We start from the raw sequence: 27,503 nt of genomic DNA on the forward strand, positions 1-27,503 counted from the left end.
AGGACCTTCTCACGAGCCAGTGGGATGAGGAAGTGAGCGGAGATTTCGGAAACGTGCCTGCAGCGGGGTGGGGAACGCAGGGCTGCCCCGGCACCGCAGAATCCCATTCGCAGGCTCGTGCTCCCTGGACGCACCTCGGATGGCGCTTCACACCCCACATCCCTCGGGGGAAGCGAGTGTTGAGGGCTCAGGGCCGTAGCGTTGGGCACAGGGATTAGCCCCAATAACCACAGAAAGTCCCCCAAAATCACAGCCCTAAGCTCTGTGCTGTGAAAGCACCCCCAAGAGCCCAGTGACAGCCCCAGGGGCATTGCTGGTCCTGAGCCCCAGCAGACACAGGCCCTGGGAAACCACCTTCGACACCCCCAAACCCAGCCTCACCTCATCCCCTGGGCACCCATTTTGGGGCTCAGCACCTTTGCGGTGCCCTTTCTGCAGCTTCCCCCATTTCAAGCACAACCTGCTCAGGTCCCCGGTGCTTTCCCCTGCTTGGTGGTGCTGAGCCCCCACGTAAGTCAGGCCTTTTTCAACCAATTCAAATATTCCAAAAGTAGAAGGGAATTTCTACCCGGAGGAGGGACATACGGATGGATGGCAGTGGCAGGAGGAGCCTCCCTCCTTGCTGCCCAGCCTGCTCCCAGGACCCACAGCGTGAATTTTTCCCTGCCTGCACACTGCTTTGTCTGTCCGTGCACCCATGGCGAGAGAAATCAGAGAAATTAGGCCCTCAACAGAACCGGTCTCTTCCAAACACCCAGAACACCCAACAAGCCCACAGCTGGGCTGCCACCAGAGCCGCTTTTGGAAGAGACAGGTACAACAAAGTCAGTAAAGAAAAAAAAAAAAAAAAAGATTTATTAAACAGCAACAAAACCAGAAAACATCCCCCTAGTTTGCTACAGCCGGAACCAGCCCCCGGTCACCACGGGGCTGCTCCTCTCCCGTCCTGCAGCCTTGTTGGGTCTTCCCACGGTCCTGGCCGAGGGGCCCTGGGGTCCCTACGGCTTCTGGCTGAGCGTGGGCCCCGCCGCGGCGATGATGGAGGAGCTGGCCAGGCTGCTGCCCAGCGTTATCAGCGTGGTGCCGGCCCCTCCCGGCAGCACGCCCTGGGGCAGCAAGTGTCTGTTGGCCAGAGCCTCTCTGGTGTGGATGATGGTGCTGCCGTCGTCCACCACGGAGGGAACCCTCCCCAGGGTCTCCATCGTCCCCAGAGCGTGGCCGAGGGCCGAGGCGCTCTTGGTCAGGCTGACCTTCTCCCCGAGGTGCCCGAGGGGCCCGTCGCCCTTCACCGCGGCCAGCGTCGAGGTGAGGATGACGGTCTTGGAGGCGGTCTGCAGGACGGGTCCCACCTTCGAGTGCACCAGGCTGCCGGGAGGACTGGGAGTGCCGGCCAGCGGGGAGGTGGCGAAGGTGACGGCGCCAGTGGGAGAGCTGGCGGACGAGGAGGAGGAGGAGGAGGAAGGCTGGATGCCTGGCAGTTTGAGGGGGACTGAGGTAGCCTCACCCATCACGGACTTGGTGAGCGCAGAGAGCTTGGCGTCCGACATGACGTACAGCGTCTTCATGGGGCTGGCACTGGTCACTGCAGGGAAGGGGAGAGCGCGGTCAGCGGCCGGGGGGACGAGGTGCCCACCCCGAGCTGAGCCCCCCCGGCAGCACAGCTGTAGGGTTTCAGGCTGAAGAGAGAGAACTTGCCTCGTTTTGTCATCCACAACAAACCCCAGTGCTGTCACAGCCTGGGCAGAGCACTGCAAGGAAACCCCAAACCTGCCAGCTCCCTTCCCGGACCTCTCAGACCCCACAAAAAGCCTCTCTCTTCCTTCAGTGTCTCACCCAACACAGTCCCTTCCCGTGGGGACGGGACCTTGTGGCTCTTTCTTGGCCAGGTACCTGCCATCCTACCCTCCGAGCTGCCATAAACACGCTGAGCTCACGCTGCTCCCAGCGGCCTGGCTCAGGGCAAGCTCTCGCTCGGCTCAGGCATCTCCAGCTCCATCCCACCAGCAGCGAAGGCAGACGCTGCCGCAGGTGCTCGGACACTCACCACACTCCACCTTTGGGCAGCTAAAAGACATCAGGCTTCACAAAATGAAGCCCTTGGTGCTCTGAGGCAATAGCTGAGGTTGTGCGCGGTGGTTACCCCATCCAAGCCTGCTCCCCGGCCACATCTGGGGTTACCACAGCCCAGAGTGCAAGGGGGGAGGGAAGGAGACGTTTCTGCAGTCTGATCGCTGGGGTTAGATGCGCTCAGGACATTGGATAAAGCCTGGAGACCCACTGCTGGTTAAAGACGATGCTGACCAGAAAGACCCCGACCTGGAGAAGCCCACGGCTCGCTCCTGTGGTCACCCAAGGCCACTTGCTCTGTCCCCCAGGAGCCCACATCGACGAGCAGCACAGCAGCAGTGCTGGCTCACCCGAATCGCACCACAGCTCCGACACAACGGTGTCAGAGATGTATCGCGGTGTCCCTCACGCTCTTCAGCGGCAAGAGCTCGCCACAAGCTCCGCCAGCAGCGTGGAGCTCTCCAGATCAGGGTGCCAGGCTCAGGCACGGAGGACACAGAGCGAAGGCTGAGGACTGACTGTCTGACCAGGGTGGGGTGCTGACCCCACCGTCCTGGAGGGGATGAGAGAGGCCAAACGTGCAGCGGCACAGCAGGAACAGGAGGGTAAAACCCCTGCACAGGCTGGGAAGGGGCACAGAGACATGATGCTGCTGTCGGGCAGCAGCACACACTGCTCCATGAAAGCAGGCTCCCTGAAAGCTCCACGGAAGATATTCCGGCTGGAATACCTTCTGTGCTAACACCCCAGTCCGCCCTGCTGCTCTGGCAGCTTTGCTGCAAACCGGTCCTCCCCCTGCACACAAAGCCAAAATGAACCTCAAATGAAAGCAGGTAAAGTTCTCCACGGATCTGACTTCATCCACTAGTTACGACCAAAAAAACCCCACCAAGAACACAACATAAAATGGCAAAGTAAAGCAAAACAAAACACAAGAACACAGAAGGATTAAGCCCAGTGCTTCTGCAGCTCCCTGTTGAGTCCTGGGGGAGACCAGCAGAGACTGGGGGGTCTGAGCCAGCGCCGACGATCAGTTATAGCTGGGTCTGACGCCTGCGAGGAGCCAACGGCACGGTGAAACAGCACACGCATCGGCGTGGTGCAGAGCAGCCTTGTTTGACCTCTGGAAAACTGGCACAGCTCCCCCGAACGTCACCCACCAGACCTGGGTGCTGAATACCTACCCGTCCTTCCCCTGGCTTGGCAAATCGGCTGGACCGAGGGAAAGGAAAACATTTCTGGCGTGGCTGGAGGCGGGCTCTGCTGTGCGGAAGCCTTTTGAGGATGCGACGGGCTGCATCATTGCTCTGCGGAGGTTTTTGATTTTTTTTTTTTTTTGTACTGTGAGGCTACTAGCTGGGTATGCAATGTTTGTTCGGGTGTAATCGGATGGGTCTGCTCTCTCCAGGCAAGGTAAATAAATGTGGGCAGCAGGGAGAGTGCTTAGTGCTACCAGCGTGTGGTGGGGGCCCTACACACAAACTGAAGGTAATCCCCCGCTGCGTTCGGGCTCTAGTTTTACACCCCGCTCTTTGTCAGCTGCACGGAGCGAAATCAGAACTGCATGTACTCGTGCAAAGAAACCACAGGGGACCTAACTCAACGGAGGAGGAAAAAAAAATAAGAAAAAAAAAAGGCAACGGACTTAAAAATAAGCAGCATTCAGGCAGCTATTCCCCAGAGGGACTCCGCACACGTCACCCGGCAGGCATGGCTCCAAGCCGGCCTCCGCTCTGGCCCCCAGGCCGGCTGCCCGCGCCCCACAACTGCCATGCGCCTCACCTACGGGTGCTGCCGCGGCGGTCAGGTGGGCTGCGGGGTCGGCAGGAGCCATCTCTGCGCCAGCCTGGGCTTTGCTGAGATCCATCTGAGACAGCAGCTTGCCAGGAGAGGCGGCGCTGGAAGCTGGGGCGGCCAAGTTCCCAACTGCACCGTCTGGAGCCTGGAGGGGTTAAAGGAACGGAGAGCTGCTGGGAGCGGCCGCGGCGCTGCCAGGAGCGCCAGGACCCCAGGTGGAGCGGGGTTTGACCATCGCTGGGGGGGCTGCAGCCGTTCCTCAGGGCCTGCGCTGTCCCTCACCTCGAAATCAGAGCGCGCCTCCTCCCTGCTTCTTCTAGCCTTGCCCTCGCTCCCATCAGTCACGTCTAAACTCGAGGCAAAATCCACACCGAGAGACAATCTGCAGAGATCTGTCCTGTAAGGTGTGACGGCGCCGCTTACAGAGCCCAGCACTGTTGGCAGCGCTCGGGCTGGGACTGCCACAAACTTGTTCCCTTTTCCTGGAGTGGGGTGGCTCTGTCCCCACCGCAGGCTGCCAGGGAGGTCAGGCCTGCTCTCGTGCTCTCTGCAGCACCAGCGAAGCAACCGCCAGGAACTGGAGCTCACGCACAACTCCCACAGCACACAGACCTGCTTGTGAGAACAAGGCGCTGTTACCGCCAGCACCGGTGAAGTCCAGCAAAGACTGGAAACGGCACACACCAGAAGAGCTCCCCGGGTGCCAGAGGAAGACTACAAGTCCTTCTGGTGTCCACCAGATGTTTGCAGATGTCCACCACTGGGACAACCGGGCAGCTTGGATTCGTGTCCTAAGGCGCACGTGGCCTTCAGGGGCTGACAGGCTTCAGGCAACTCGCTCACTCTCCTCCACCACTGCCAAACATCGCCAACAAAGGCTTAGCTCCGGTCCGAGCCCTTCCTACCTGACGCTCGTGCAGGCCACAGCCTGCTCTTCCACGCCCTGCGCAGCAATTTGACGGTGCTCCATTCGTTTTAACTCATTTCTGCCCCTGGGAGGCAAAAAGGTCAGACTCCAACAAGGGGCGGTACGTCCACCACCAGCACGGCTGGCTCCGGGCAGCACCAAGGGCTGGAGGCTCCTCGCTTGCCTCGTGCCATCTAGGTGAGATCCCTGCCCACAGCTCAAACCGTCACACCTCAGCTCGTAGCTCTGGCCGTTGCAATGTAAATGGTTTTCCGCCTCGTGGCAGGACAAGAGCACGATCCAGCATCGGCATCGCTACATTTACGGAGCTGCTATCGGGATACAACCACGCTGCAGAGAGGAACTCACGCAGAAAGCACCGCTCAAACCACGTTGGAACAGTTCCTTGAGAACAGGAGCTGAAGCTTGCTTGTATTTTCACTTTAAAGCCACCCAAACACTCTTCTGCTTTTCTTACTCTGCTACTCGCAGAAAACATTTGCGCCAAACTCCCCGGGAAGATTCCTCAGCCTCCCGCCTCCCCTGTAACGCCCGTGGGGGAAGGAAGAGTTACCCACTCAAACTGCATCTCAGCTGCTACAGGCATCGCCCCAGCCCCCAGAGTTTTAAATCACAGCCGATGCGTGGGCTTCACGCTTCCTGCGCAGGCACAGTGGAGCCGTCAGCTGGAATTTCAAAGGAAACCCAACCAACAAAGGCTTTGGCTACCGCTGAAAACACAAGAGTTTAAGCTCTGGCATAATCCCCCCCCAGCCTTTTGTAAATTTGCTCTTTTACAGGAAGCCCCGGTGGATTACGTAATCCTATGTGCTAAAGGTACACACAAGCTGATGTCAAGGGCTATAATTAGTTACAAAAACACACAGCTCATTCCATTTCCTGTAAAAGCCTGCTTTCAGTTTGCTTTTGAAGCAGCTCTCACAACCGACCTCACAATTAAGCGCTACCCTGAACACACAAGCTCAGCATTGTAGGTCCAAGCCGCAGCCTGCGACCAGCTATGCAGTTTTCTAGGATCAGCGAGGCAGTCTCAGGTGTCGCTGCCTTAAAACCCCAACCCACAAAGGAACCCACTAACCCTCGAGCAGTCCGTGCCAGGTCTCATTACACCTGGTAGCTGCTGATGGATTTTGAGTGTCTCAAACAGGTAACAAAGGGCACAGAGGGAAGCACGCCAGGTCTCGTGGTTTCTTCCGACGGCCTCTGAAGAGCCCAAAAACTGAGATTGGGAGCTGCGAGGCAGCACGACGTGAGTCACCCTCTGCTTAGGCAGGAGCTGCACTGAGTGCCACTAGCTCTGCGTTTCCGAGCTCTACCTTAGCCGGCAGCAGCCCGGCTCTGCCAGCGCTCGCAGGCTCTGGTGCGCTACGAGGCGACTGGAAGAAACACAGAGAAGTCAAGGGAGGAAGGACGCGGATGCTCCCGGATCTTGGCTTTAACCAGCGGCAAACCAGGAGCCTGGGTGGAAACTACCGGCAACGGCGGATGCGAGGCCAGCTCTGAAGCAGCACGGGACAAACTAAGGACTCGTGGCTGCTGTTAATACTTACCCAGCTCCATCCAGAGGCTTCACCTGTAGACGATGCCTCCCTACACATCTCAGGGCTTTGAGCAACCCTGAACGACCTCGGCAGACAGCAGCAAGGAGCAGAAGCACGCTCCCTGCCTCCACGACACGAGCTGCCTCACTAACAGGGACCAGAACTGCAGGGCTTCACCTACAAGGCAAAGATTGCTCTGCGTCTCCTACACCAGCTCACCTGCCCCGGGCTGCGTTAGCGATATCGAGAGCCCCACGTGCAACAGAACAGAGCCGCGGCCACGCTGGAGAGACCTTGGCATCCTCCAGTGCCTTCAGCACCAGCTTGTAGGAACTGGAGCTCGATCCCCGCAGCCCTCGCTCTGTGCCCACCCCACTGCCCAAGCGTTTATCACTCTGGGAATTTGTTCTCTTGGTCTTTAAATCCCTGTTTGCCTGCAAATGCCTGTCTCGAATCACTACTTGGCTCCTGCTGGGCAGTCAGTTGAACCCCGAAGTTTTTAGGCTGGGGGATGTTGCTGGTGCCTCTTTGTCCCTGCTCTGTGGGCTCCTCTGATGACCCCAAGCTAACCCCCAGTTAATTCAAGAGCTCCTGGCAAGCTTCAAAGCTTTCGTTTACCTCCAAAGCTTGCTGCTTTGTTGTACCGTCAGACCCTCAACAGTTCAGTTTGTGGTTCCCTTCAGGCTGTTCATACAGAAATTGTTTCTGACCATCCCAGGTTCCCCAGGGCAGTGGTCATGGCCCCAAGCCTGCCACAGCTCCAGAAGCCCGTGGACAACGCTCTCAGACACAGGGTTTGACTTTTAGGGGTTCCTGTATGGAGCCAGGAGTTGGACTGCACGGTCCTTGGGCGTCCCTGCCAGCTTGGGATGGTTTTATGGCAGAGCCAGCCAGGTGCTGCCTCCCACACTGCTCATCCTCAGACAACCAGCCCTCCCTGCAAAGCCTCCTTCAGTCCCATAAGGCAGATTACAGGGCTGCCTGTCAATCCTGTGTCCCGCCAGGATAATGCCTACAGGAGAGGCCTGAGTGCTGCACAGCGCTGGAGCTGGGATCATGGGGAAGCCACCTGAGCTTGGGCTAAACCTTGCTGACGGCACGTTACGGCCACCACTCACCGAATGTCCCAGCAGGGCATCGGAACCGCTCTTTCTACCCTCACATTTACGGATCCATCTCCAAACTGGCAGTGGTTTAGGACAGAGCCCAGGGACACACCTGCAGCAAACGTACCGCGTCTGCTACCTCCAGGTGTCGGGGTGGAGAGGTCTGCGTTACAGTACCCAAGACCACTGCCTTCACCACCACGACAAAAAAAAACCCTCTCCAATTTCTTGTGCCCTCAACTCATCTGCACCAAGCCTCGTCCTGGGAAGCTGGGAGGCAGCCAGGACCCTTCCGAGACAGTACCTGGCACACCTCTAGCATGGGCACGGCAAAAGCATTTCCTTCTGTCAGCGATCCATCGCCACAAGGAGATCTGCTGTGAACAGACAACTTCGGAGCACGCACTGAGCACTTCATATATTGGTTTTAACAGCACAGCAGCGAGACGGGGCAGAAGCTGAGGTCCTGCAGCGGGAAAGACTCCAGCACCCTGACACCCGCTGTCACATCAGGGCACCTGAGAGTCAGGAGCAGCATTTCTGAGAGGAAGACACCACCAGACAGCACAGCCAGCCCACTCTCCTGCCTGAACAGACAGAGGACAGACGCTGCAGCAGCAGCCCTCCTCCTCCCACCAAGCCCTGTTACTGCCAAGAGAGCCCAGAGCCACGACAAGAGTTTCCATTCCGATGTCAGCGTTAGGAACTAGACGGAGGTTTCCTCGGTGCGGTACCAGCAGGACACCGAGTACAATCTCTGGAGGAGACGACCTTGCTGCTAACAGATGCGAAGATAACCCGGGTCCTCCAACCACCACCTTGCAAGGCCCCTCTCTGCACAGCCTCAGCAAAAGAACAAGGCTCAAACCCAGGGGAGATGCCATGACCAAGAACACTCTCCCCAGAACAGCCGTTCCTGCCCGTGAGCTTTCTCTGATCACAGCAAACACTCTCTCTAGGGAGGAGACGCCGAGGATTACCTGAGGGGCCTGCGTCTGCATCGGCTGCTCGTCGAGCTGGGGCTGCACAGCCCCCATCGCAGCCTGGCTGAGCGTGGTCACTCGGCTGGGCTGCCCACGCAGCGTCACAGTAATGGTCGTTGGGGCCTTCAAGCCTGGAAAACACAAGCGAGACGTCCCTGAAACACAGAACTGCAGGGGCCACCTTCACCCACGGGGCTGCATCAGGGGTCTCTTCCCAGCAGAGGAAGCTCACGAGTTGCTACCACACGCAGCTTTGCACAGCTACAGCTCAGAGCACCACAAAGGCAGAATAAACTCTGGAAACACCAGGCCTGGGGTGCTCCGGAAGCCTGCAGCGCTTGCTTGCCTCACCTGCCGCCTGGTTGGAGATCTGAGCCAAGCCAGGGAGGCTGCTGGCCAGCTTGGCCAGTCCCCCGTTGGTCAGCAGCTGGTGAATGGCCGTGGGTTTCCCGCTCGCCGAGGCTCCCACAGACAAGGAGGTGGCGACTGGGATGGTGCGGACGATCGTGCCCGTGCCTGTGGTGATGGCACTCAGGTTCTGGATCGGTGCGGGTGTCTTCACAGCTGAGTTCTGGAAGGGGAAGCAGAAGCACTGAGCACCTGGGAGGACTGGGGACGGTGGGATGACACAGCCTCTCCCTCCCGCAGGAGCTAGAGGTCAGATGGAGAGTTTCCACACTTCATCCCGGTAGCCACAAGCAGGTCAAGCCATCCCTTCCCGTCTGCACGTACTCATTTCAACCTGAAAGCACAACTGGGAGAAAGGCTGGCTCCACTTCTACTGAGGCCTCTCAAACTGGAAGGATGGGGAGCACTGCCTGACAGGGTCACAGAAGGACAAGAGGAGGACAGATTGCTGATCCTCCCCTCTCCATTCTCCAGACCCTTATTTATCAGCATTTTCTAGGTGGGTGCCAAGCCATTTGAGTACAATTTCCCACAGCCCTGTTCCCTAGAACCAAGGCCTTTTACGGGAACCCGTACCCTCATCACCTGTCAAACTTTGGGCACATTATTCCAGCTGCAGTTCACACCCAGCACCACTCGTCTCTCCCGGTCCTACACCACGCATTATCTGGGCTCCAGCTCCTGCCACGTCACCCCCGTACTGCTTCCCTCCAGAGAGGGACCTCCAATGTTTGCAGGCTGTGTACCTGCACGGGTGACCCAGCAGCAGCCACGCTGGCAGGAAGGGCTGATGACTTGGTCCCGATGTCCTGCAGGCTGAAGCTCAGCCCTTGCAGCAGGCTGCTGGCAGACGCTGCTCCTAGAAAAGAGGAAAGAACAATAGTTCTTTCAAATTAGTCCTGGAGAATTAACCACCATGAAATTCTAGGTCTGTCATGCAGCAGTGCCTGCAGAACTGTCCTTTGAAGAGCAGCATCCCAAGCAGCCCGCAGGGATGCTCCTAGTTATCCTATAAACACAGCCCAACACGTTTCACTGCTGCAGTGACCAACAACGCCATCTGTGAGAGAGGGAAGGCACGGTACAACTGGGCAGGAGCAGTCGTACTGCCAAAAGGAGGTCGTTTTTGGTATCTCGAGGCATCATTACATGAAAATGATGCAGTTAACGGGTTATTGAACCTTCAGCCTCATTTCTAGCAACCCTCTGGCTCTCCACGGGCTCTGAAGAGCAAAGCACTGCAAGCGCCACCTCAGCCACTGCAGGGCCGAACCCAACGCAACCAGTGAACGCAAGAAAGAGGATCCCCCGAATGATGTGGAACCTGGTTTACCTTTTACATTCACAAGAGACAGGTACCTTGGAGGGCACTGGCTGGCTGGGCCTGCATGCAGTGGGAGCTGCTGGCTACCAGCCTGCTCTGCAGGGCATGGAAAGCGCTGGGCGCTGTGCTGCTGGGGATCACGGCAGACGGAGCAGGGCTCATGGAGGAGGTTTCTGTTGCTGAGCTCAGCCTACAAAGCAAGCAGAAGAGAAAGGCACGTCTTAGTGATAAAATGGGCAACGCAACATGGCTTCGACAGCACGCTGTCACCAACCTAGCGCAACCAAGCGGGGCTTCTGGAAGCGTAAGGTGGGGAGGCGATGAGCTAAAATAAAACAAAGCAAGAGACATTTCCCTGTGTCCACCGCAGCGAGGAGCACCTGGGGCAAAATCTGTGCATTTCCAGATCAGAAGGAAGGTGCTGCAAAGGCTGTGCCAGCCTACACAAATGCAATCCACCTTGGAGTGAAAAATTTCCCATTAAAAACCTACTTCCTATCTGAGAACAGCTCTTCTTCCTCTCCCCATCCCGATCAGTCGGGGTCCAGTTCTCCAGGGCATGGTTTAAATTACAATGGAAAACAGTGATGTGAGAGATTGTCAACACCACATTCGTTCCTCAGAAGAAATCCCAGTGGCCCGTTAACTTCAGAGCCAATATCGAGAATTCTTTCGCTATCTTTGGAAAAAAATGCTCAACTACCAAAGAACGAAGACAACACTGAATTTTTGGCAAAGACAACGGCACAGTCGTTCAAAAGACGAAGATAAGCAGTCCTGCAGCAAACTTGGATTTGGAAAACCATACAGAAACGGCCCAGCAGCCACACCACCTTCCCCATCTGCCCATTTCCACCGTTCTCAGACTCGACCACCAGTTGACAAATAGTTTTCGAGAGCCTAAGTGTCTCCCATTCTTCGGAGAAATCCAGTCATAAGCAAGGTACCAGGAAGCTCCACGCACAGAACGCGCCACGCTGTGGTGCTTCATTCACACCTGCAGCCTCTCAAGGAGGCGCAGGGCTTACAAAACCAAAGCTGCACTCACTTGGAGGCGGTGAGCAGTCCGAAGGGCTCCTTCACACCTGACACGGACTGGCCGACAGCCATGGGGACCGGCTTTCCAGAGACAACTGCAAAAGAAAAAGAAGAAACCTAACTCTCCCTCCTCCATGAGGCTTGAGGGATTCCCTGTCTCACGCACTACCCCCAGGCACAGCCCAGCGCTGCAGGCCACGGGCTCATCCTGCTCACAAGACCTCTTCTCAAGGAAACCTCCGCTGCAGCCGTGAACACACGCTCGAGGCACCGCACTACAGCAGGTCAGGAGTAGCGGAGAGAGCAGAGTTGTGAATAAAAACCAGAAAGCTGCCGTCGTCAGAGCGTGACGACAGGCAGGACTCAAGGAACCGGCTCAAAGTCCGACAGCAGTGGCCACTCAGGCCCTCACCACCAAACGCAATTCTCTCTCCTAAGCGTCACCTCCACTAATCCCCTCCTCCTACTCCTCACGGCACAGAGCTACCGCCTCCAGCGCTCAGTTAGGGTCTGGCTGGCTGCTGGAGATGGATTTTGTAAATTTTGTAAGCATTCCTTACAGACACTTTACAAAATACACAGGGATGCGGCGAGTCGCAATATTTGTTTATTGTGTCACAATATTTATCGTGGCCTTTGGGATACAACTGCATTTGTCTCGTGCATTCCTCCTGCTCACGCACGGTAAGAGGGAATTCTCGTTTGGTTCGTGTTTACTTCTGCAACTCATTTCCTTTCTGTGGAAAGAAGTAAAGTTTGGAAAATTAAAAAAAAAAAAAAGATTCCGGAAACCAGAGATCTTCAAAGCTGCCCGAAGATGAACTTTAACCCTACGAAAGGATGTGTATTTATTAGTTAATTTTCACATTTCAAAACAACCGCTAATTAACCAAGAAATCCTTCTAAAGGAGCACGGTTATTTCTCAGCTTGGAAAACCCTCCGATCTCCTAACACTTTGAACGGAGACGTTGACCTTCCAGCCCTGCACTGCACCGAGCTAGCGCTAAAAATGAGCACCAGCATTACATGTGTGGGGCTCTGAGCTCCAGAAGTCCTTTGCACGAGCACAGAGAGCAAGAAAGCAAAATCCTCCGAGTACAGGAGCGAGAGCAGCCAAAGCTTCTGCCCTCCTCACGAAGGCTCGAGGGGAAGACGATGGAGCACATCACCTCTTCTTGGACAGAAGGACCTCTGCAGCGCCCGCGGCAGCGGGTTTTCTCAGCCCCGCAGGCAGGAGAGGAGCTGGAATTTGTTAACACGCGTATGAAGGGCGAATTGTCCTGGACTTCAAGCCACTGCACAGCCCCAAGGGGCACTTGGCTGAATCGTGAAGTCCGAACACGCGGAGAGGTCTTCCAGAGGGAGGAACATCGCCGTCATCCGTAAAGCAGGAGCGCGTTCCCGGGGAGAGCCTTGCTTCCGCTGCGGGGGACACGCGAGCAGGCAGCAGAACCGAAGACCCGCACGACCTACGTGGAGCGAGGCTTCGCCAGGAGCGGCACCTCGATGCCTCCCAGGAAGGTACAAAATTCGCCTCGCAGCTCACAAGGCTGCCGTCAGGCGCCTCGCTGAAGCGCGCGACCCGAACTGCTACGGAAAACGTCCCGGCTACGCGCTGCCAGCCCCCACGCATCCCCTGCTACCCCCTAGAGCACCACATCGCACCTCGAGCCTCCGTCTCCTTCCTGCAGCTGCCTCCTCAAAAAGCCAAAAACCACAGCTCCCCTCCCCACCCCACGCCGTGCCCCGGAGGAGCCGGGCGCCGCCACGACCCGCTCTCTGCTTACGAAGCGGCTTTGCAATCGCAACTCACTTTCTGCCTGGGTGGTGAGGGGTGCTCCGTTCCCCACGCCCGCAGCATCTCCGTGAGAGACAATGGTCACCTTGATTTTGGCTCGTTTGGAAGTTTTGCTGCACTGGGTCGGGCTGGGGGTCTGATGCCTCTTCAGCTGCACGCGCACATCGTCTCTCTCAGCCCCTTCCGAGTGCTCTGAGGAGACTGGAACTAGGGGACACAGAAGTAGCTTTTTGAAACCGACGGCCGATTCCTCGAGGTCAGTGCTGCTCCAAGGCGCGGAGGAGGGACACATGCCCATGCATACTTCCACAGCTCCCTTCATGCCAGCCTTGCCCATCTCCCATGCACCGGGACCCCTCGCTTCTCCTTTTCACTACGCTGACTCCTGCGTGCCCTACGCTGCTGCCTCAGGGCCAGCGCTTAGCTTAAGCTGCTCACAGGCATACAAAGCCCGTCCTGCCCTCTGCAGCGAAGAAAAAACGGATGCCTACAGTAATAACACATCTTCGCGTGAACACTTTTCCTTTCAAAGCACGGTACAATCGCTCCCGGCATCCGACCCTTCCAGCAGCCCTAACTTCCAGACGAGGGGGACGAAGGTGCAGACTTGCAGAGCCGGTGCAGGCGTTTTGTCAGTGCTGGGATTAGAGAGGAGGTGTTTGTGTGCCTGTCATTCAGCACGTCCCTTCCAGCGCTCAGAACCGGCCCTCAGAGGGCTGGACAGGAGCGCCCAGGTGGCCGGGAGGCGCTAAGCGAAGCAGCCATGAGCACAAGAGGTGCTGCAGCAAAGCCAAGCCCCCCGCACCCTACGCTGCGTGGCACTAGGGAGAAAAGCAGCAAGCTGAGACTTCTCTTCCACACCAAGGGCTCGTTCTGCTGTCGCGTCCTTTCGACCCATCACATCCGTTTCGTTCCGCCTACGGCACAAGCTTGCTGGGGAAAGGATTGTGCAAAAAGCACAGAGAGCCCGCTACAAGCGCTTTTGGGTGGCACGGGGACAAGGGGGGGTCACGAGACAGGATCAACAGCATGGGGACAAGAGGGGTTATCCCATCTGTCCGTCCTCTGCGCACTCCTCCGCCGGCGTACGGTCACCCGGCCCCGAGCTGAAACGCTGGTGGAGCAAACAAGAGCGTGGATCTGCCTCCTGCTGCGGCGCTGACAGCCTGGCAGCGCTCACAGCCGCAGCCCTGCCATGATCTGCGGCAATGGGACAAGCTCTGGAGACCCCTCTCCACCTGGAGCTTTCGAAGAATGCCGTGAGGCAGCTAACTCCCTGCTGGTAAACGTCCTGGCTTTCTAAGTCACCAGCCTGGAAGCCAAGCTACACGCATCTTTTTATTTCTATATATGTAATCAGTGCAGAGATGTGCACGTGTATGTGTCTTTACTCCTCTCCCTGCACACCCCACTACCTGCGTGTCTCTGAGCTGCGGGCTGGGACAAGGCTGCACCCAAATCCCTCGGTGTCAGGCGACTCGCAGCAGCGTTTCGGGGCTGCTCTGCTCCCCTCAACAACCTCCGAGCCCGCTGCGCTGCTATCGCTGCAGACCCGCAGCTGGAGCATGTGAATTGGTCACACTTGTGCACGCTCCCATGCCTCCCGCTCGACTGCGAACACGCTCGGACAGAACCGCTGCCCGGAGGGACCTCGCCCGGCATGCACGGACTGCGGGCACCGAAGCCCCCCGGAGTGCCACAGTGAGTGCCACCAGCCAAGCAGGACAATGAAACGGCACACGCACAGGCAGTGGCGTTAGGTGCCCCTCAAAGCGTCACTGAGCAGCGACCCGAAGTCCCTCCCGGTCACCACGAGCGAGAGCAGAGCCTGCTGCTTGCTGCAGAGGCAGCCCGTGCTGTACGAGGACTCTGCTGCAAGGGGCTCACCGTGTCTTTACGGCTCCAGGGGGGTGGCGGTCACCCCCACGTACACAGCACGCGCGCCCCAGCTTCCTACCTCACGGCTCAGGCAGCTGAGCCAGCGCAGTAACGAGCCCTGAGATGTTAACGACTTTCAGTCTTAGCAAAAGGCAGGGCAGGCTGGTGCCAGAGCATCCCCGATAAAGCATCCGGGCACCCGACTCGGCCACCGTGGTTTCTCTTCCCCGCAGGTACTGGGTAAGGGCAGAGCTCCACGTGAGCTCCCAGGCTCATCTCTACAGACGGGGAGACCACCAGCTCTCTTGAAAACAAGGCTTGAGGGAGAAAGAAACCTTTAAGGCCACCACCTTGGTCTTTGTGCCTCAGGGCTTTGTCCCCATGGCTGTGCACGCATGTTTGGACTGCGTCCTGTGTGTGCTCAGCATGCTGAAACAGCACGGACGTCACTGCATCCTTGGCAATTAAAAGCACCGGCACTCGGGGGGCTGCAGGCATTTGTCACCCCCAGCAGCACTCTCAGCTCCTGGGGTCACCTGAGCTGAGCACGGCCACCCCACACGACAGCGCAGCCTCCCAGAGCCTTGGATGTCAAGCTCTCTTCCTCCCCTAGCCCCAGATCTGCCCAGTCACCGCCTTCTGAGACACTGAAACACGTCTTCAGACATGCTGCGGATCCTGCCCCTCAGTACCTAACCCTCGGAGCACCGCAGATGCTGACCTCCACCTCGGGGTGCTCCAGCACCCAACCAAGAGCCCCCAGGATCACAGACTGCTCACCTCGGCCTGTCTCCCGCTCAGCACAGCCAAACCTGTCAACAAACTCAATCCTTTACATCCTTCTCCCACCACGCCGCCGTCACCCCCCGGCCATCCCTCTCCCTCCTCTCTTTGCTCTTCTCTAACGCCCTCTGGCCAAGAAACGCTGCTCCAGCCTCTACATCTGCCCCTTCCACTCGGGAGCTCCTCGCTTCCACGCCCGCCGGCAGCCACGTTGCAGTAAGGAGCTCCACCAGCATGCGGTCGGTCTTTAAGCTTCCCAACAAGTCACCACACCGTCCACAAAGCTTCAGTTTGGAGCAGAACTGCTGCCGGGTTCCAGCAGCATTCACCTACCGGGGCAGGGGGGGAGCTCAGGAGGCGTTAGTGCTCTCAGCTAGCACGCGAGCCGTTTGCTTAAGCTTCAGATACAGCAACGAGAAAGCAAAAAGCAGGGGACGAGGGGACACGTTGGGCCACATCCCCCAACCAATGCAAGGGAAGAGGAAAATGATGAAAGAAGGAAGCCGAGAGACAGAGAAAAGGAGGGAGATGGAGAGGGACAGAGAGAAGTGAGGAGATACTCACCAAAGAGACATGAAGAGGTGCCAGGAGGAAGAGCTTTCCTCACCAGCATGTTTTGTTTCAGAAAAGCAGCAAACTGAGCTGAAATGAATCAGAGAGAATTACAGTATCACAGCCCGGCTCTGGAGGGGGCAGCGACCTCCAGGAACACCACTGCGACGCGCAGAGACCTGGCAGCAGGCAGGCAAACGGCTCAGGGCACGAGGAGACACGCTCAGCTCCGCTCCGGATGGCAGCGCAGCGCATCCCGCGCCACACCGGGCATCGCCCCAGCTCCCGCAGGGTCCCAGCAGCACGAGCCCTCTCCAGCCCCACAGCCAGCGCGTCCCTCACCACCTGCTGCCACGACACACGCACGGACGGCACGCCGCAGCAGCGCTCCTCACAAAACGAGGCGGCCTCACTCCACTCAGCGAACCATCCTCCTGCCTCCCTTACACTACCTAGGAGCTTCCTCCTCGGCTACGACAACGGAGGAACAGAGTTCTTTAGTCCAGGAGCTGAGAAACTACGAGATCCAAGCTTGAATTTCCCCCCGGAGCCTAGCCTGAGTAACACAAAGACTTCAGAGAGCGCGTGGTCGCGCTGCTGCAGGAGACAACAACAAGTCTGATCAGGTCTGTCCTGAGCGAAGGAACGAGGCCAGAGGGGAGCACGGAGAACTACTCCCCACTCCTGCTGTTCTGGCCAGAAAGGATCCTCAATGAGGAAACCCTCACCTACAGCCACAGCTGTCACAATCGGACTGAAGCTGCGCAAAAAAGGTTTTTAATCAGCATCCAACAGGACAAAACCCCATAGCTCAAGCAGTTCAGAGCGGGTTTTCCTCTGCTGTTTCACGCAGGATGACTAATTACCAAAGGCCCACTGCTCCAGTCACAATTCAATAGCCTCAGCCACCACCTGAGAACCTTTAATCTCCCTCCCAAGCAGCCTGGAGACACCAGTCAAGGGGCTCGCACCCAAAAGGGAATCGGAGCATGGCTACGTAGCGGTTTTGTCAGCCAGAACACGTGAAAATCCTTCCCACTTGGAACAGCAGCGAGGCTCCATGAGCTGCAGAAACACCATTTCCAACCTAATTTCAACCCCCTACAAGCTGCTGCCTTCAGCTGACAGGAACGGGGAACTGAGCTGCAGAGCAAACTGCCACGGGAAGCTTGGAGTTCACGACAGGACTCAGAAGACAAAACCTAAAGAGTCGGGGCGGATAAAGACCAAAAATCCAGGTGCTCGGAGGGAAGAGGGTGGAAAAGCCGCAGGAGGTTACCTTGTGCCTGCTTATGTGTCAGGATAGTGTCCGTCCTCTGCACCTGCCTCTTGAGCAGCTGCGTGGTGCTGATCTGGGTGGGCTTCTGGATGGAGGACACCGCAGCCATTTTAGTCTTGGGGCTTGACGTGGGGCTGCTGGAGACGCTGGATAAGTCCTGCTCGAAGAGAAGGAACACCTTACCCCCATGTTTCCCCGAGGAGAGGCAATCCTAACCCTCAGCTCAGGCAAGAACGTGCATCCCTCTGCTGAAGCAGGTCTAAATCCAAAGGTTCCTTTGCCCCTTCACAAGCCTTCAGTCCTTTCACATCCTCTTGCCTCCCTCTCCCAGCCCTACCACATCTCAGCGGCACACGACATCTCTTTGCCCCATCTCAGCCTTCCCCCGCTCGCCATATCCCAGAGGGAGCCCCCACCTCCGAGCCCGAAGGCGAAGCGGGCACTTTTGCTGCTGGTGAGGTGGGCCTGCTGGATCTCTCTGGCAAATCAAACGACAGATCCCTCCTGGTCGGGTCACGCGGCTTCTTCTTCTTCTCAGCGTCCAGGTCACGGGGATCAGAGCCCGAGTGGCTCTCCGCTCGAGTGAGGACTCCAGTCAGGAAGTCAGCTATTTCATCCTAGGCAGGATGAAACTAATAGTTAGGCTATGTGGTGCGCAGGTCTCTAAATAATTCAGTTTCACGGCTAAAATTTCAAAAAAAATAACTGAAGGTTCTCAAAGAAAAACTGGTAGGGCTCCCTGGATTTAACATTCCACAAACAGAAATCCTAAACCCTTGCAGACAGACCTTGATTTCTCACCAGAGCTCCTAACTCCACTGATTTCTGACACATGGAAGAGAAACGTGACGGTTTCCCTAATGCTCCCCAAAGTACTGCTTGCTTCCCCAGAGAGATGAGAAGACTCAGAAAACTGATCTTTGCTTAAAGTACACAAACAGGAAGCTCACGTCTCTCCTCCTGTCAGAGGACAACCACTTCAAAAACCACTTGAGAAAGATTATGTTTGTTCAACCAATACTGGCAGCGAGGTTGTTACTTGTGACCACAGACATTTCAGCAGGCTTTTTATAGGTACGAAGTGTACGGGGAAGATTTCTGTCTTTACCTGGATGCACCTGTCCACCATACTCTGGGTCAGGCCTTCTGACTTCTTTTTGGCTTTGCTTATCCTAGTAAAAAAACAAGGAAAAAAAAAAAAACAAACCGTCAAACAAGTGGAAGTCAACAAATACTGTTTTTCCCCTTTCACACTCATTACACGATTCTTCACCAGAGAATAAAACTCAAACGATGGCCGGTTTGCTCCCTTACCCACTTGGACCCTACAAAGTAAGTATGAGCTGCGGCTCCCTTAGCGCTCAACTCAAGAGCACCGTCTGCTGGCAAGACGAGATTCATCCTCAGAAGTGCTGAGATGAGCTTTGGGGACAGCAACAAGGGCCCAGCATCGCTTGGTTTATGACTAAAGCTTCTTGCAAAGCAAATACATTTCCTTTCCTTCAGAGCTTCGTCTCCAGACCGGTATCAGAGCTTGACTTTTCTTTCTTTCCTCTCCCTTAGTAACTATTTCTGCTATGGATTTCTGACTTGGACAGTGCTCCAAAATATTGTTTGCATTGTTGGATCCAGCTCTAGCATCAGGCTAAAGCTGTTCTCATACACAACTTGCTCCCGTTTTTGGTGCAGTTATCCCAGAGACACACGAGTGTGACTGGAGAACAAGCTCCAAAGTTCACTGAAACCTTCAGCGCCTCCTGGAAGGCTCTTGGAGCCTCCCTTACCCCAATACCAGACACAACCTCCATCAGCTGCATGTTCCAGAGCCAGGGTGGCAAGAAAAAGCAGATTACTTGCTCTAGCGTTATGCCGTACTGTGGCCTGGATCTTCTACTTCCCACTGGGAGAAGCAATGGGGATTTATCCCAGAAAAATCACCCAACCAACCATCCCTCTATCCAGCACACTGGGCTTTGACCAACTGCTCACGTTGACAGAGCATTATTAGGCAGGACCACGTGTTTTTTTGTAAGCAGCACGCTCAGGTCTTGCCCAGTGCTTCAAGGCAGAGAATCCACCTCACAGGACATCACCTGAGATTGTCGTCTGCTCCTCCCACCACCACCATGCTGTTGTCAGCTCGGATTTTCTCCCGGAAATCTTCCATCGCTTCGATGTTGCACTGCAGGGAATTCTGACCGATCACAAAGAGGACAGGGGTCTTCATCTCCAGGAGGGGGTCATCGACGTCCTGCAAGAGCAAGGGGGACTGTAATTCAGAAGGGCTGTTCCAGGATGCAATCTTTGGGGCCAAACACGTTTCTGAAGCATTTCCCAAACAGGTAAGCACTTCCCAACAGGAAAGCACGTGCCACGGAGGAGCAGGCAGCACGTCACACGCGATCCCAGTGTGTACTAACCACATCCTAGAGGAAAGGAAATTATGAATCGCGTGGTTTGCCTGGACGAGGTGGCACATCTCAGACACCCTATTTCAACTCATCCTTCCTCTTCCGAGCTTTTGCCACACAAACCCAGGACAAAGCTGAAGCAGTGCCAGCAGCACCACAACTCGCAATGAAGCTTTCTAGAGTGAGCCCCAATGGGATTTATGCAGTCATCCTAAAGAGAAGTCTGCTCAAGCACTGCACCATCCCCAAAGAATGTCTTTTACACAGGGCTGATACGGATTTCCACTACAGTCTCAGAACTGGTTATTTCACCAGCACAACCGTAATCATTCCCAACACGGTCACAAACTGGTCAGCTAACACAGGAGCGATTTGGGATCCACGTAAATGACTTTAAGTCATCATCTCTGATGCCAAAGGACACAGTCAACAAGTGACGCTCATGTAAGACCCAAGGAAGGAGCTGCAAAAACACATTACAGGAGGGACAAGCAAACAGGACTTCACACGCCTGCTATCGCATCAGGAAACCTGTTATGGATGCAACACTTCTGCCTGCTGGGCACATCCCCTCCAAATAAAAAAAATCAGAGACATTCCTCAAAAATTTTCCAGGTATCACTGGACTTCCAAACCACGTTCTACGAAACAGTCTAGGGAGGTTAATAAACAAGCAGTTCTTTAAATGGCCCCCACCCCCTTCAGTCCTTACCCCTCTGGGGCCATCAACTGTTAGAAGAGGGAATCCAAGGCACACAACTGCAGTGACGTACTCCATCACTGAAACCTGGGTAGAAAAGCAACAACGGTCAGCATCCTCACAGTCCTCTGCTGTAAAGGTCGCTTTGCTAGGCTCAGGGCACGGAGATCTCCCACATATTTAGACTGTGCTTCGGTGCTTAAAAGTATTGGGGGGGAAAAACACCACGGAACTCAAACTCCTTTATGTCCCCATGGCCAAAAAGGATGCATCTCAAAGCCAGGCCTCAGCAAGAGGGAAGGGAATAGAATAATAATCCCCCAGAGCCTCAAATGCACCAAACTCTGACCTGAAGTTTTCAAATTGTCTGAGAGAATGCAAACGAAACAGGCACTTACGTGACAGGCCACCAAGGCACCCGTGTTCCACCCGATCAGGATGATCGGCTTGTGAGAGAAGTGGTTGTGAATCTACGGGAGACAAAGGACAGCGATGGAGGGACAGACGATGGGACGCTGCCGCTGGGCCCCGCAGCACCTGCAGGCGAGGGCGGCAAAGGCTCGCCCTACTCTCGCTGCTCTTACCTCCGCCACTTTGCTCCTCACCGCGCCGATCATGTGCTCGAGACACTGCAACACTCCCACCCCGCTGCCGTTGTTCAGCAGGTGGGTGGCGATGGGAATCACCTGTCAGTTGGAACGAAAAATGAATAAATAACAAAGGCGCAACAGGCACCAGCAACAGGCACAGGCCGGAGCCAGTTTATACACAACTTTGTGCTTCGTCTCTCCCGTGGAATTCACTGCTAAAAACAGAGGAAACAGAGAATTCCCTCCAGAGACAGCCTCTGCTGCTCACCTTGCCCCTATACACCCAGTATGTCCAACACACAGAGCACTGCGAGCAGCTCTGTAGCCAAGGTGCTCCCTCCTCCAACCTCTTCCTACGGGAAAACTCAAATTCTTAATGAAACGATACAACCTGAACTGCTGGAGACAGTTGACTTTGGATGGCAAGTCTCCCGACGTGACCCCAAACTAATCAGATTGGGCAACTTCAGCCCAATTTGTGCCTTAGCTGCCAAACACCGCAGGTGGCAGATGCCAGCTTCTGTTTTTAGCAATGGCAAGTATTTTGGTGCACCAACGGATCACAAAAATAAGCTCAGCAGCTGCAGCCTACCACAGCTGCTAACGTGAACTAGCTACTAATGTGCCTGCCTCCAAACCCGACCGTACAAACCTTTCCCAAGCAGGAAAGCTGCGACTGCCAGAAGCGGTGCCGTCGAGAAGTGGGGAACATGGAGTTGGAGGGGCCGGAGGAAGCAATCAGGATGAGGGGGGAACCAGGCAATTTGCTCTGCAGAATTCAACGAGAGATACATGAGGGAAGGCGACCTCTCAGCCCCAAACCTCGCCGCCCGCTTCCCCACCCTCCTGCTGCTCCAGACCCTCACGTGCACCAAGGGGTTCACGGGGGCAACTTAAGCAAAGCTTCACACAAGAGGACACTGAGCGGCTACGCGAGCTGCTTCTTGGTGGTAAGCCCGTGGAAGAGCATCCTCCCGGGGGGGGCTGAGAAGGAGCAACACTCTCAGCACAACCCTGATAAGCCACAGAAGAATTAAAACGGTTATTTATAAACCCAAAGCCCAGCCTGCACTACTAAGTGGGAGGGATCTTGCAGAGCTCATTAAATGCGCAAGCTTTCCCCAGCAGATGGTACCTCGGGATAGTATGGGGGAAAACGGGTCCAACAAAAGGAGTCCCCTCCTTGAGCAAGGCTAAAAAGCAGGAGGAAAAGAGCCCAAGGAGCACAAAAGAGACAGAAGGAAGAAGAAAGCAGAAGAACGGGAAGAATAAAGCCGATCTGCATCTGGGCTGGGGCAATCCCAAGCACAAGCACAGGCTGGGTGGAGAATGGATTGAGAGCAGCCCTGAGGAGAAGGACCTGGGGGCGGAGGTTGATGAGAAGCTTGACACGAGCCAGCAATGTGCGCTCGCAGCCCAGAAAGCCGACCGTGTCCTGGGCTGCACCAACAGCAGCGTGGCAGCAGGGCGAGGGAGGAGATTCTGCCCCTGCTCTGCTCGTGAGACCCCACCTGGAGCCCTGCGTTCAGCTCTGGGGCCCCAGCACAAGAAGGATGTGGAAGTAGTAGGATGAGTGCAGAGGAGGCCACGAGGATGATCAAGGGGCTGCAGCACCTCTGCTATGGAGACAGGCTGAGGGAGCTGGGGGTGTCCAGCCTGGAGAGGAGAAGGCTCCGGGGAGACCTGATAGCGGCCTGCCAGTGCCTAAAGGGGGCTACGAAAGCTGGAGAGGAATTCTGTCCGGGAGTGTGGTGATAGGACAAGGGGGAACGGCTTTAAACTAAAAGAGGGTGGGCTGAGATTAGGTATAAGGAAGAAATTCTTTACTCTGAGGGTGGTGAGGCCGTGGCACAGGCTGCCCAGAGAAGCTGTGGCTGCCGCACCCCTGGCGGTGTTCAAGGCCAGGCCGGATGGGGCTTTGTGCAGCCTGGGCTGCTGGGAGGGGAGCTGGAATTAGACGGGCTTTAAAGTCCATCCAACCCAAACCACTCTGTGATCTGCGAACAGCCTCTCGCTCCCCGCGAGCCCCCAGAGGTACTCACTGGTTTATTATGCGACAAGACACCCACTGCTGGGTCCCAAGGTCTCTTCAGCAGCAGAGACAGAGCCTCAGCTCCTGCTGCCCCCGTCTTCGCGGTGGAGGAGAGCAGCATCCTATCGATCAGGGTGGGGATCTGAAACCAGAGGCCAGAAAAGACTGAGTACACGCACACTGTTCTTCCAAGGGGCTTTTAAACATCATCCCTGCCACCCCAAGAAAAAAAAGGATAAAGACTCCATCAGCTTCCTGTCAATGAGCTTTATAAAGGGAGAACGTGGTAAGAGAGGGTAAGGCCTCTCACTGCTTTCATCACCTTTCCTTTAAGCGTTTGCAGAGCGTCCAAGTACGCAGCCAACACTGGCAAACTGAGGGTTTCCACTAACGTTGTGTGAAGCCACTGGATCAGCTTGGTGTCCCAGTTCACACTGGCCAGCGCCTGGCGGACCCTCCGGGCACATTTGTCCACCGCTATCCTCCTCAGGACCGGCTCGTTGCAAGCCTGAGAACCAGGAAATTAAAGGAGAAACACACAGTTACGGGAAAAATCAAGCATGCCACGTGCATCCCAAACCACAGGAAAGCATCAGCCTGGGCAGCTCAAAGCCCTCTGGCAACAAGCAAGGACCAACACCCTCTCGGTGAGGACAAAATCACGCCTCAAACAAGTCCCGGGCTGCCTGGTTCTTAAGACCACAGAACCCCAGAGCCAAGACTTCCGTCTTGACTCAATCGCTTTGCGAGGGGGGACGAAAAACACACAGGCAACGAATCTGCTGGAAGGTAAAAGAGCAACAGGGAGTAAAAGATCTTACCCCTTCGTTGGCCAAGCGGGCCAGCCTGTCGGACTGCAGCGCTTTGTGAATCTTGTTAAATAGCTTGTTCTGAGCCATTGTCCAACCCGTCCTGGGGAGAAAAAACAGAGGTAACGTCGATCGCTTGGACGCAGGCACCTGGGTCGGGCGAGCAGGCACAGCTGGGCATCAGCTGCACCTCCAGAACCTGCTTACAGCTATGGAGAAAGCGAGTTTCGCTAGCGAGGATTTAAGTTAAAAGATCGCTCAACAAAAGCACCAGGTTGGAAGTGTCACCAGGGCACACCCGGGAAGCATTGGAACAACAGAAACAAGAAATAAGACCAAAATAACTGTTCCTTTTAGCAAAGGTTATCTCCCTGTCTCTCAGAATAACCATTCCTGAAAATTGACTGACTACAGTTACGGAGGGGTGGGAATTTACACACGTCCGCGTTTTTAGTCTTCAACACTGGAATATGGCTGAGCCGGGGACCTGCGTGTCACTGTCCCAAGCCCCTCCAAAGAGAGAAGAGAGCCCCACACGAAGCATGCAGGAGCTTCAGCAGCTGGGCCAGCCTCTACCATTAAACCTAACAGTTCTCACTGCAGGCAGACAAAGAATTTGGACACCAGAATTCATTTTCTTTGAACATTACTCGGTTCAGGAACGTCGCTGCGTATTACGTCACACTGAAAAACCCACACTGGGCAGCGTGGGGTCGTTTCGAGCCCCAATTTGTTTTCCCAGCTGGCCCCAGCTACCTGTTGACGTGTTCCTCCCAGTCATCCGGCGGCGGAGGGGCGTCCGCGTCCGTGCGGGCAAACATGACGTGGCGCTCGCACTCGTTCATCACGCTGCGCGCCTTCTGGTTGTCGTAGAGCGGCACGGGCGTGGGCGTCACCGTCTCGACGTCGATGGGGATATCTGCTTCGCTGTGAGGAAAAAAAATCACACGTTAGAGAGCGGGATCACTCGCCTCGGGGTCTGCTATGCTGGTAAAATGAGAAAGGATTTGTAGCCAGCTGGGGTCCTAAGTCCGGCCACGTCTCTCAAAGCTCAGCTCTGGCTGCGAGAGGGAGCGCAGCAGCTGGAGTTGTCTAAGTTGTGTGAACACGAAGCACTGGAACATCCTGACTTTAACACTTAATGACGCAGCCAGAGCTCCTGGCGGGTGTTTGCAGCCAACCACAAGCCCCCGAGCTTCATCATCAGCTACTGCGCCGCTCCTGACAGAGCCCAGGCAGCTCCCGAACCCCGCTGGGACCCCAGACCCTGACACCAAGCCCCCGCGCCACGGCCCCGAGCACACTGCTGTGCCCCCAAACCCGGTCACCCCATGCCCTGCCCTGACCCCCCCCCAGGCCCTGCTGCAGCCCCCAGACCTTCCCTCAGCCCCACGCTCCCCACCACAGAGCCCAGGACTTGCTCCAGAGTCTCCCCGACCCACGTCCCCCAGGCTCTGCCTCACATTCCACCGTCCCCCCAGCCCCACAGACACCCGAAAAGCTTCCCAGCCAACAACCGGACCCTTCCCAGCTCCTCCCCATAGTCCCAGGTCCTATACAGCCTCCCAGCCCCATACTCTCCCCTCACAGCCCCCCAGGTCCCACAGGACACCCCCTTACTCCACAAGACTCACGCTGTCCCCTCAGAAACCACCCCAGGTCCCTCCTTACATACCCCCAGGGCCCTACACCCCCTCACATGCCCCGCAGCCCCCCAAGTCCTACAGACCCCACACTTTCCCCTCATGACCTACCCCAGGACCTTCCTCACAGGCCAACAAGCTCCTCCAACCCCTCACAAGCCCCTCAGCCCCCCAAATCCCCTAGTCCTGTCCTAGCTCTAGTCCACACCTGCCCCTCAGAAGCCACCCCCAAGACCATCCTCACAAGCCCCTCAGCCCCCTACAATCCCTCACAGGCCCCTCAATCCCCCAGGTCCAAACAGACCCCACAGTTTCTGCTCAGGAGCCACCCCAGGCCCCTCCTCATAGACCCACAGCCCCCTACACCCCCCCACAGGCCCCTCAACCCCCCAGGTCCCACAGACCCCACACCTTCCACTTAAGCCCTACCCCAGAACCCTCCTCACAAGCCCCTCACCCCCCAAAACCCCACATTTTCCCCTCACAACACATCCCAGGTCCCTCCTCAGAGGCCCACAGCCCCCTACAACCTCTCACCGACCCCCTCAGCCCCCCACATCCCACAAACCCCACATTTTCCCCTGACGGACCCCTCAGAAGCCACGCCACAACACTTCCCAAGGACCTTCCAGCCCCCCAACTCCCCCAGACCGCCACTTGCCCCTCCGAAACCACCCCAGCCCATCCTCACAGCCTCACAAGCCCCTACAGCCCCTCACAAGTCCCTTGGCCCCCCAAATCCCACAGACCCCCCCCCCCCTTTACCCTCAGAAGCCACGCCAGGACCCTCCTCACAGGCCCCTCAGCCCCCCACACTTCACAGGCCCCACACCTTCCCCCAGACCCCACCCTAGGCCCCTCCTGGCAGCCCCCCAGCCCCCTACACCCCCTCACGGACCCCTCAGCCCCCCCCCTCCCCCAGCCCCCCCACTTTCCCCTCACAGCTCCCTCAGAAGCCCCCCCAGCCCGCTCCTCACAGCCCCCCCCCACCGCCCAAACCCCCCATTTTCCCCTCCCACCCCCCCCAAGCCCTTCCTCACACCCCCCCAGCCCCCTCCACCCCCTCCCAAGCCCCTCAGCCCCCCCCAAAACCCCCCGGACCCCCACTTTTCCCCCACCCCCTCCGTCCCCGGGCCCGTCCCGGCCCCCCCTTCGCCCCCCCCGCCCGCCGCCCCCGGCTCACAGGGCGCTGCCGGGGCTCCGCCGGGGGGGCAGGAAGAGCATGCGGGCCGGCCGGGCGGCGCTGGCGTCGGGGTGGGCGCTCCAGGGCTTGGCGTAGCTGTGGTCCAGGCACACCAGGTCCAGCTCCCGCTCGTGGGCCGACAGCTGCAGCAGCAGCGACGTCCCCATCCTCCGCGCCGACCATTGCAGCTCCCGCTCCCGGTCCCGGTCCCGATCCCGGTCCCGATCGCGGTCCCGGTCCCGGTCCCGCTGCGCCATGGCCGCGCCGCCCCCCCCCCCCCCCCCAACTGCGCATGCGCCGTCTCCTCCGGGGGGGCACCTCCCTGCGGCGGCGCATGCGCTATGGGAGGGGGGAGGTAAGGTGTGGAGACTGGATCGCGCGGAGCGGGGCGGGAGGGGAGGGGAGAAGGGCTGGAGAGTGGAGTCCGGAATGGGAAGGGGCGGGAGGGCGTGGGGTGGGGACAGGAGGGGGTGGGGACGTGGGGACGTGGGGACATGGGGCGTGGATGTGGGGATACAAGGGTGCGGGGACGTGGGGATGAGGTGGCTTGGGGCATATGGATGTGGGAGCACAAGGATATGGGGGTGTGGGGACACAAGGGGATGGGGACATGGGGACATGGGGGTGAGGTGGCATCGAGCACACGGATGTG

General features: G+C 57.0%; 1 protein-coding gene across 8 annotated transcripts; it reads right to left on the reverse strand.

Annotated features, from left to right (window-relative positions):
- Window positions 1–828: 828 nt before the first annotated feature.
- On the reverse strand, window positions 829–27,145 carry KANSL3 (KAT8 regulatory NSL complex subunit 3). 8 transcript variants are annotated; one of them, XM_040538176.1, is made up of 22 exons: window positions 26,852–27,141; window positions 24,782–24,952; window positions 24,038–24,128; window positions 23,539–23,724; window positions 23,227–23,358; window positions 21,837–21,953; window positions 21,179–21,280; window positions 20,993–21,064; window positions 20,607–20,681; window positions 19,577–19,734; window positions 18,592–18,655; window positions 17,900–18,100; window positions 17,484–17,640; window positions 16,217–16,294; window positions 13,007–13,198; window positions 11,203–11,287; window positions 10,190–10,344; window positions 9,577–9,689; window positions 8,774–8,993; window positions 8,420–8,553; window positions 3,850–4,009; window positions 829–1,582 (listed from the first exon to the last, which is right to left on the reverse strand). In XM_040538176.1, exons 1-22 carry the CDS (start codon window positions 27,106–27,108, stop codon window positions 999–1,001), a joined length of 3,504 nt encoding a protein of 1,167 aa, XP_040394110.1. In that variant the 5' UTR covers window positions 27,109–27,141; the 3' UTR covers window positions 829–998. The 8 variants fall into 8 exon arrangements, with proteins under 8 accessions (XP_040394110.1, XP_040394114.1, XP_040394111.1 ...); XM_040538180.1 differs by lacking the exon at window positions 3,850–4,009 and having other exon boundaries at window positions 26,852–27,142; XM_040538177.1 differs by lacking the exon at window positions 16,217–16,294.
- Between the last annotated feature and the right edge of the window lie 358 nt (window positions 27,146–27,503).

This window comes from Cygnus olor, chromosome 27 (genome assembly GCF_009769625.2).
Source record: "Cygnus olor isolate bCygOlo1 chromosome 27, bCygOlo1.pri.v2, whole genome shotgun sequence".
NCBI classification, from domain to species: domain Eukaryota; kingdom Metazoa; phylum Chordata; class Aves; order Anseriformes; family Anatidae; genus Cygnus; species Cygnus olor.

Excerpts from the sequence above, each read along its gene's own strand:
- KANSL3 (XM_040538176.1), bottom strand. The coding sequence starts at position 27,108 with ATGGCGCAGCGGGACCGGGACCGGGACCGCGATCGGGACCGGGATCGG. Across the intron at positions 8,994-9,576 it reads CTGCTGGGTCACCCGTGCAG|AACTCAGCTGTGAAGACACC; the intron begins GTACACAGCCTG and ends TTCCCCTTCCAG. Across the intron at positions 1,583-3,849 it reads CGCCGCGGCAGCACCCGTAG|TGACCAGTGCCAGCCCCATG; the intron begins GTGAGGCGCATG and ends CCTTCCCTGCAG.